At 39.6% G+C, this 9,102-nt stretch overlaps 1 protein-coding gene across 6 annotated transcripts; it reads left to right on the top strand.

Annotated features, from left to right (window-relative positions):
- Positions 1–236: 236 nt before the first annotated feature.
- Positions 237–6,928, top strand: LOC131149791 (putative phospholipid:diacylglycerol acyltransferase 2). 6 transcript variants are annotated; one of them, XM_058100544.1, is made up of 7 exons: positions 256–648; positions 974–1,452; positions 1,653–1,875; positions 2,217–2,503; positions 2,941–3,280; positions 5,098–5,366; positions 5,994–6,928. In XM_058100544.1, the coding sequence occupies exons 2-7, from the start codon at positions 998–1,000 to the stop codon at positions 6,487–6,489; spliced, it is 2,070 nt and encodes a 689-aa protein (XP_057956527.1). In that variant the 5' UTR covers positions 256–648; positions 974–997; the 3' UTR covers positions 6,490–6,928. The 6 variants fall into 6 exon arrangements, with proteins under 6 accessions (XP_057956529.1, XP_057956530.1, XP_057956527.1 ...); XM_058100545.1 differs by having other exon boundaries at positions 257–648; positions 2,220–2,503; XM_058100546.1 differs by having other exon boundaries at positions 237–1,452; positions 2,220–2,503.
- The last annotated feature ends 2,174 nt before the right edge of the window (positions 6,929–9,102 follow it).

Genomic DNA, 9,102 nt, shown 5'->3' with positions numbered 1-9,102 from the left:
AAGAGTGCTTTAACTAGTGCCACACGACCCTTTACAAGGGTGTGAAAATAGTCGGACCGTGACACCTGTGGACGTACCTCAACACTTGATGGAATCACATTAAATTTTGTGGCTCATTTTTATTTATTATTTGCATTACTCCATTAATTTACTTATAGGAATTAGTTTATATATAATATTTTTGACAACAGTGTTCTGTTTCCCTCTCTCTCCGTTTTCCCCTGAACCGCTCAATTTGAATTCAGGACCACGGTGCAGACGATTTGGGCATCAGTGATTTCCGTAGCGTGTCCTTTTCCCGATGATTGGGGGGCAGGGGGTGGGGGGTGAGATCACCGCCATCCCTGCCTTTGGACTCCTCTTTTGTCTATCATTTAATTCAAAACAAACGTGACCCATCTCTCTCTCGATCAATTTCAGACGAAAGAAGCAAATGGTTTTCGTTTTGCTGCACCCGATAGAGAGAGGGGTATGTGAAAAGAAGCATTCACGTGATCAAGGCAAGCGTCACAGGAAATACCCAATAAAGGCAAAGCATACTTTAGATGGTTCAACGTAAAATGCAAATGTTATGGCGAAAGGCCGTAGAGTTAGCTTTGGACCTTTCAGCATTTAGGCCATCGCCATCCGGTTCATGTTCCACGACTGGTTTGCTCTAAAACTCTTAAACCACTTTTCGTCGATTGTGCAGAGCCTGGTTATCTTTTTGTTTTTGATGTTATCAACTATATCAAGTGCTTGTTTTTTCGGCTCAGAGACTTTTTCATTAACATGGCTGCCTTTGTTGTAGGGGCTAAACCAATCCAGCCACCCTTTTCTTTTCTTTTTTAAAGTTTTTTTTTAGCTATGAGCTGCATTCATTGCTTTCTCTGCACTATAATTTTCGACTCCATAGCCATATATCTATTCATCTCTCATCCTCTCCTTTATCCTTAGGGAGCTGTTATAATGTACCTTGTGTTTTGATTGCTAGACTTTTAAGTTAATTTGGCGCAAAATGGCTTCTATTCTTCGGTTCGGTAAGCTATGGCATGTAGAGCCAGCGAATTGTTCTTCGTTGATAGTTGGGTCATTTGAAGCCCCTCAAACTAATAAGAAGACTGTTGTTTCCACTGTTAAGAATGCAGCAGAAAAGCCCAATAATAGAAAAAGAAGGCAGGCCAAAGAATGGAATTGTATTGATTCTTGTTGTTGGGTGACTGGTTGTATCTGCACTTCTTGGTGGATACTCCTGTTCTTGTACCAAAGTTTGCCGGCCACTCTTCCTGGCTTTCAAGTGCCTGAGCAGCCCGGGGCAAGGCTGAAGCGTGAAGGCTTGACAGCACTACATCCGGTTGTTTTAGTGCCTGGCATTGTCACTGGCGGGTTAGAACTTTGGGAAGGCCAGCCGTGTGCGGCAGGTCTGTTCCGTAAGCGCCTCTGGGCTGGTAGCTTTGCTGAAATCTTTAAGAGGTTAGAACTGGCGGGTTGGAATTTAAATTTGAATTGAAATTGGGAACCCATCTCAGAGACTCCGCCTGTTGTGTGTGTGTGTGTGTGTGTGTTTGGGAATTTAGGTTTTAAGAGGTTTGAATTGCATGATTTGGTTTCAGTTTTTTTCTTTTGCAGTTTATGAAGTTTTACACCCATTTGAGAATTGTCTTGGAATTCAGGCCTATGTGTTGGTTGGAGCACCTAAAGTTGCACAGTGAAACCGGGCTTGACCCACCAGGCATTCGAGTTCGGGCAGTTCCAGGGCTGGTTGCGGCTGATTATTTTGCTCCTGGGTATTATGTATGGGCTGTGCTTATTGAAAATTTAGCACAAATTGGTTATGAGGGGAAGAATTTGCATATGGTTGCTTATGACTGGAGGCTATCTTTCCAGAATACAGAGGTATAATGGTTCATCTACCTTTGTTGCTGTTTTTAGTGATTTGAAGCTGGACCTTTTTCATCTGCCCCCGTTTTTAGATATAGGCAAGTGTATATATGTATAATGAATTCTTGCTTATTCGGTTCAGTCCCCAAACAGACCATGCATTCTAATTCTATGGAAAACAGGCTGGAATTCTATTTCTCATTGGTGTCAACTGTCCAGACTCCCTTTATGATTCCCAGTTTCCTGCTCTGCATTCTTTATTGCAGTTTTTATGACCAAAGTGCAAATAACAAATACTAACAACTGGACAGATTTAAAAGTGTGCCTGATTCTAATTTATTTTTTAATTTGACTAGCAGATACGAGACCAAGCTCTAAGTAGATTGAAGAGTGAAATAGAGCTCATGTTTGTAACAAATGGCCACAAGAAAGTGGTAGTTGTGCCTCATTCTATGGGGGTTATCTATTTCCTCCATTTCCTTAAGTGGGTTGAGTCACCTCCTCCCATGGGGGGAGGTGGCGGTCCAGGTTGGTGTGCAAAGCACATCAAAGCAATCATGAACATAGGCCCAGCATTTCTTGGTGTTCCAAAAGCAGTTAGTAATATACTCTCCACTGAGGGCAAAGATATAGCTTTTATCAGGTTAGTCTTCCAAGTATTTCTTCTGGTTCATGATTCTGCTATTTGTGGTTGAATTAGATGGAATTGGTGACACACATTTCTTCCTTACTTCTGTGGGATATTTTATCATGTTAAATGAAATGATTTTTAAAAAAAAAAAAGAAAAAAAAATTGATATGAGATCATTGGCAGATTTACACCAAAGATCTATCCCAAATCCAAAAAAAATATTAAAAGAAGAAGAAAAATTTAAAATGAAAATAATGGAAAAATGTTTCTTAAAAATGTTATAGGACAAACTAGAAAAAACTTGAAATGCTATTGAATACAAAGAAGTCCTAGTTCAGATGCCTACACAAATGGAGAGTGGCTAGTTTTGTTCCCATGCCATGTTCAACCAAAATGCAAGAATTTTACAGTATGCCTAATGTATGATGGGGTTGTTGGAACTGTTGCAGAGCTATGGCTCCAGGTGTTTTTGATCCTGATATTCTCCCTTTTGAAGCCCCTCACCGCATCCTGCGGGTATCACGGACTTGGGATTCCATCATTTCACTGTTGCCAAAAGGAGGAGAGACAATCTGGGGTAACTTGGATTGGTCTCCGGAAGAACCTTATGATTGTGTTTTGGCAAGGAAAAAAAATATGCAGCCTTCTTTGGCTGACAATAGTATGAACAACAGCGATGGGAAGGTAGCATTTCAAGTGAAGGAGCTTGTAAAATATGGAAGAATAATCTCTTTCGGCAAGACAGCTTCTCAGTTAGCTTCTCCAAAGCTCCATACTCTTGATTCAAAGGTATAATTATATTTTTTTAACTTGAGTTCTCCTGTTATGTTGAAGTAGACTTGCTACAGAGGATTGCAGGTGACAGACTGAATTTTTATGATTATGCAGACATGGTTGAAATACTGCTATTAACTGCTGGTCTTTTATTTTGTTCCTATATTGTCGTCCAATTGCATAGACCCTATGTTTGTGGAGGCCTTGGATTTGGAGTTGTATTGGATTTGGATAAAATGTAATATAAAATCGTATTGAAATTTGTCCAAATCCACTCAAATCCAAATTCAAGGTCTGAAATCCATGCTTCAAAATGCAGCGAGAAGGTTTAATCTTCACTACCTGACATTAAAACCATCTAGACTTTCTATTTAAACCCAAGATATCAGCCTATGTCATTTAGAAGAACTTTCAACATGTGACTCAGCTTTTGATGCATTGGTTAATCCATTTGCCCAACTGGCATGGTTTGTTAAGTGTGTTTGGTTTCCTAGAACTTGCATTAGGCCAAATGTATCTTAAACGAGACTGCATTGTCTTTGTTTATGGGTGGATAGTGTAGAGGGGCTTCTTGAGACAGCAAGAGAGTTGTGTTGTGCACAAGTAGGATGTTCTATTATGGGTCTAGAGAGGAGAATCAAACAATTCTCAAGAGGCTGGGGTGTGGATTGGGGTAGGTGAAGGGGTTTCAATGGTTGAGGGGATTCAACTAGTGGGAATTCAAAGGGGGAGAGGGCAAGTGGGGGGAGGGGTGGGATTGCTTTGATGTCAAAAATATACTCAGTGAAGAATGATTGGGGATACTATATGGAAAAGGTGAAAGGATGTGAGATGTCATCCTACTACAAGAGAATGCAATGTCATGTCTTAACCAATGAGAAAAAATTATTGGACCAACAAAGTTGTGACACATGATCAATGTGAGAGAAAACAAAGAGGAACACATGTAACCAATGACATGTGGTGGATAATTAAGCAACCTAGGAAAAGGCTCAGGGGTTTTGGATTCCCCTTAGCAACCATAATTTGAGCCCACCAAGTTAAGACTCTAGCATGTGCAGGAGCAGATTGTTGGTGCTATTCTTCCCATGGATAGACTTTCTACTTTCATCCATAGAACCTTTTTCATCTTCTTTGCTACAAATATAAGTAGCCCCAAGTGAAAATTTTAAAATATCCTCATATAACAATATAATAACACTGCATTTTATACTTGTTAGATTACCAATTTACCTATAAGCTTATGTTGTTAGATTGTATGCCTACCGTGTATATCAAGCCTTAACATTCCCCCCACATGTGTGGCCTAACAACAGGAGGAGAGGGAAACAAATGAGATAACACTAATTACAGGGAATGCGATAATTTTTAAACACCACACGATAAACATGGGCAACAAGACTAGAACCTAGGATCTCCTAGTAACCAACTCTGATACCGTGTTAGATTACCACTTTATCTATAATATTAAACTGTTAGGTTGTGGGCTAACAATGTATATCAAGCCTTAACAATACTAGACAAGACTGTGGGAACTCGTCAATATGCTACTGGGCCTTTCATCTCTAGTAATGTTTTTACACCTTGTCAAAGTCCAAAAATAACGCTTTGCAGGAAAATATAAGGCATACTACATTTCATAATATTGCTTTTCTTGAAGGCCATTTTCTTGTAATAGATTTTAATGCTAAAGTAAAAGCTGCTAAAGCCATGTCTTCCCATACGTACTCAATATTATCTTGATCAGTTCTTACAATGTGCATTAGTAAGAATTATAGTGTGACAGTCTTGTTTTTATTTCCTGTAATGAGAATGGGCTGGTCAATCATCAGCAGGAATGTTTGAAGGCAAAGATCTCCACTAATCTCAACACATCATGTGAAGAGGTGTGGGCCGAATATGACGAGATGAGAAGGGAAAGTATTCGGGATGCTGCAGACAATAAAGCTTACACGGCTAGAACTCTTCTTGATCTACTCCGCTTTGTGGCTCCCAAAATGATGAGAAGAGCAGAGGCTCACTATTCTCATGGAATTGCTGAGAACTTGGACGATCCCAAATACACCCACTACAAATATTGGTCCAATCCACTGGAGTCCAAGTAAGTACGGTTGCTCCCTGTAATGTTTGAGCTTCTTGCTTCAAAAGCAGTCCTAGTTATGGTTGACATTTTCATTCAGCATGAAAACCAAAATTTATCATTTTCAATTTAAAAATTTGCAAAATTTTCTTATGGGGCAGCCCGGTACACAGCTTCCGCATATGCGGGGTCCAGGGAAGGGGCGAACAACAATGAGTTTATAGTACACAACCTTACCTTGCATTTTTGTAATAGGCTGTTTCTACACCTCGAACCTGTGACCTCAGGTCACACAGCGACAACCTTACCGTTGCGCTTAAACTCCCCTTCAATTTGTAAAATTTTCTTGAATATAAAAAATATAAGGAGTGATAATAATGCCATTCTGCCAGTATATTCTTGATCCTTCCTCTTTCAAAAACAAAGGTACTATTTTGTTACTACAAATGGCTACTTGCTGGTCAAGCATTTGCTCACATCAAGTTCGTCGGTATGTACTTTAAGCAAGTGAACTACAAATCACAGTAATTCTACTACTTTAATGCAGCAAAAACTTTACCTGGCTTACCCGATCTTACCTCTGTCTTTCCATTCTTTACATTGCACATGTGGTTTACTTGAACTGTGTGATAATAAGATGTGTACCAGGTTACCTGATGCTCCGGATATGGAGATCTACTGTTTATATGGGGTTGGAATTCCTACGGAAAGATCATATGTGTACAAGCTATCACTGTTGTATAAGTGCAAGAATATTCCTTTCAAGATTGACACCTCTGCTGACGGGAGTGAGAGCAGCTGCTTGAAGGATGGAGTTTATTTTGTGGATGGTGATGAGAGCACACCAGTTCTGAGTGCTGGGTTTATGTGTGCCAAAGGTTGGAGAGGGAGAGGGAGGCGGAGGAGCCGCTTCAATCCTTCTGCCTCTGCTACATACATAAGGGAGTTCCAGCATGAGCCACCTGCAAGCTTTCTTGAGAGGAGGGGTCAACGGAGTGGTGCTCATGTCGACATCATGGGTAACGTTGCCTTGATTGAGGATATACTGCGTGTTGCTGCTGGTGCCACTGGTGCAGAGTTGGGAGGTGATAGAATTTATTCCAATATAATGAGAATGTCTAAGAGGATAAATCTTCGGCTGTAATTCCATTATTGCCACGATGATCTTCAAGGAACTGAGATCGGCCACAGGGGGTTAAGAACTTAAGAGAGACAGAGAAAGAGGACTAACAACAGAGTTATAGGATTAAGAATCAGCAAAACTGACCATTTCTCTCATAACCATCATCCAAGAGAAAAAGGCTGTGGAGCTCATGAAGGCCTTGTTTGTATTAAAAAAAAAAAAAAAACTCTAAAAGGTGTGAAAAGGGAAAATAGTTGAGCTGGTTGGAAGCTTAGCTCTTAGCAAAGTGGGAAGTTCCATTTAGAAAGTTACTGACATGCTGGTGGCTCAGCTGGTAAAGAGCATATGGATAAAAGTCATCAATTTTGCTTTTCAAAATTGCAAATATCTGAGCTTCTGTTTTTAGTAGTCAAAGCATGTAGCTTACTTTAATAATAAATTCAAATGTAACATTGCAATAGCTCACTTTTCTGTTTGATTGGGTTCTTCATTCCTGTATGAGCTTGGTTTTAGAGTACACACGTAAGTCTGGGCTTATGCTCAGGGCAGGCATCTAAACCAGAGAGTAAACTAGAGCTTAAGTTTCTCTTTAGAAAAAAAAAAAAAATTCATTTATTAAATTGAAGGTTGGGGCTTGGGCTTGGCTTCCCAGTGCAAACTCTGAGGCAGACTCGCAGGAACATTTCTAATGTGATTGGCAGAACTGAGCTCATACGCCCAACTTTGAGGCAATGCTCTTTAGATCATTGCCTTTAAATTGAATTAGAGTCATTACTAGCAAAAGTAAGCGCATATAGCTTTAACCCCTTACAGCATTAGAGCTTTGGAATAACAAAATCAAAATTTCATTTTTTTAAAGGCTGTTGAATCCAGCTACGAAGAAGAAATTTTGTTCACTTGTGATTGATCTTGGCTGGTAGCAGGTAATGTATTGCACAGCAAGTGCAGATGGAGATATTTTATGGCAAAATATTAATGATGTATAGAGTTAAAATATTGTTCAGATTAGAACTTGAGGTTTACAACATTCATTTACAAGCTTTAACGAGGGAGCGTCGTCCTTTTCTTTGAGCTATGTGCAGCATGATTGTGCATCCTTTTTTTCTTGGGCCATCCCGCCTATTGCGACGTCCTGTTGGAGATGACTATGTTGGAGGTCTTTACTTCAAACTTGGAAGAGGGAGACATTTATTCAAGCCTTACAAACTTTCAAGGGTGATCATATAAGAAAGTTTGCATTGAGATGGCCTACTTCAACTTGCTCATTTTACTATTTTTTTTTTTTTTTTGGTGGGAGCTCCAATCCTTAATCCACTTTCAATGTTGAGAAAATATGATGTATGCTCGGTCTACTAGTTAACATATCGAATGGTGTACTGAGGTTAATCATATTTTATCACATGTTCGATCCATTAATGTTGTGTTTGAAGATATATTAGATTTGAAATTATATTGAATTTGAATAAGATGTAATATTAAGTTTTATTGAAAATTGTCCAAATACATTCAAATCTAATTTCAAAATCCCATGCTCCCAATTGTTGTGTGATTTCTTTGTAAATTCTATGAATGAGAGTTTTTCGAAACCATTATGTTGGCATGATTGTAGAAGAGTTAAGCCTCAATAATAGGGACAACCGTCAATTAAGGCTTGATTTACGGATTAATTGTAGGAAAGATTATCTGTATATATACCCATTCACCCTTATACAAAACAGATTGAAAAAATATACTGAATTTTTTCCTATATTTTGTTATGGTATCGAAGCAAGGTCATAGGACGTCTTCTGATTAAATTTTTTTAGGGACATCTCTCACCTAGACAACGACGACAGCGACACGCCCAGACACACTCATTCAAAACTGACTTATTCGATGACAAGGCCAAGGCTTACCTCATCAGCAAAGACGTCCTGGAATCAATTTTGGCCAGCAACGGCAGCAGCAGCAATAGCAACAACAAGTGCTCTGCCGACAACGACGACGACACTTCCCCCAGTTGTGATCATCCTCGCCGAACCAATTGCGATCATCCACAATCAACTTCATGTTTGTCAGGTGCAATCATCCTCACACCGAACCAGCATGCCGTCAAAATCTCTTCCAGCAACTTCGTCATCTTCACTGACTCCATTCAGCCCCTTTAGAAGGCTAGAGCACGAGCCATTCACTAGCATTTTTTAATTAGGTAGTAGAATTTTTTTTTTCTTCCTGGGATTTTGTGAGAAGTGGGAGTGAGGAATTAAGAAATGGAGATGGTGTCCACTTATAGCCTCAATCAATAAAAAATGGAAAAGCACACCATCTAACCCCCTCTTGTTTTTCTTTTTCTTTTCCTGCTCCCTGGACCACATTTATTCAACATCGTAAACCCTCCCTCCATGGCTGATACAAACTCCTATATTGATGAATCTCTATCTTCCTCTATCCTAATTGAATTGATAACAAAAATGACTGAAGTTTTGAGCAAAACTTTAGTCCCGACTCAAACCATCGATACTACTACTGCACCGATTCGTATCAAGTTGGATGGTACCAACTATGCTCTTTGGTCCCAAGTTGTCAAGATGTATGTCTTAGGCAAAGACAAAATGGGGTATATAAACGGTGATCTCCCTTAACCTCCTCAGACGG

Source organism: Malania oleifera, chromosome 2 (assembly GCF_029873635.1).
Source record: "Malania oleifera isolate guangnan ecotype guangnan chromosome 2, ASM2987363v1, whole genome shotgun sequence".
Taxonomy (NCBI): Eukaryota; Viridiplantae; Streptophyta; class Magnoliopsida; order Santalales; family Ximeniaceae; genus Malania; species Malania oleifera.
Note: the sequence above shows the minus strand (reverse complement) of the source record. Positions and strands in the feature narration are given on the sequence as shown.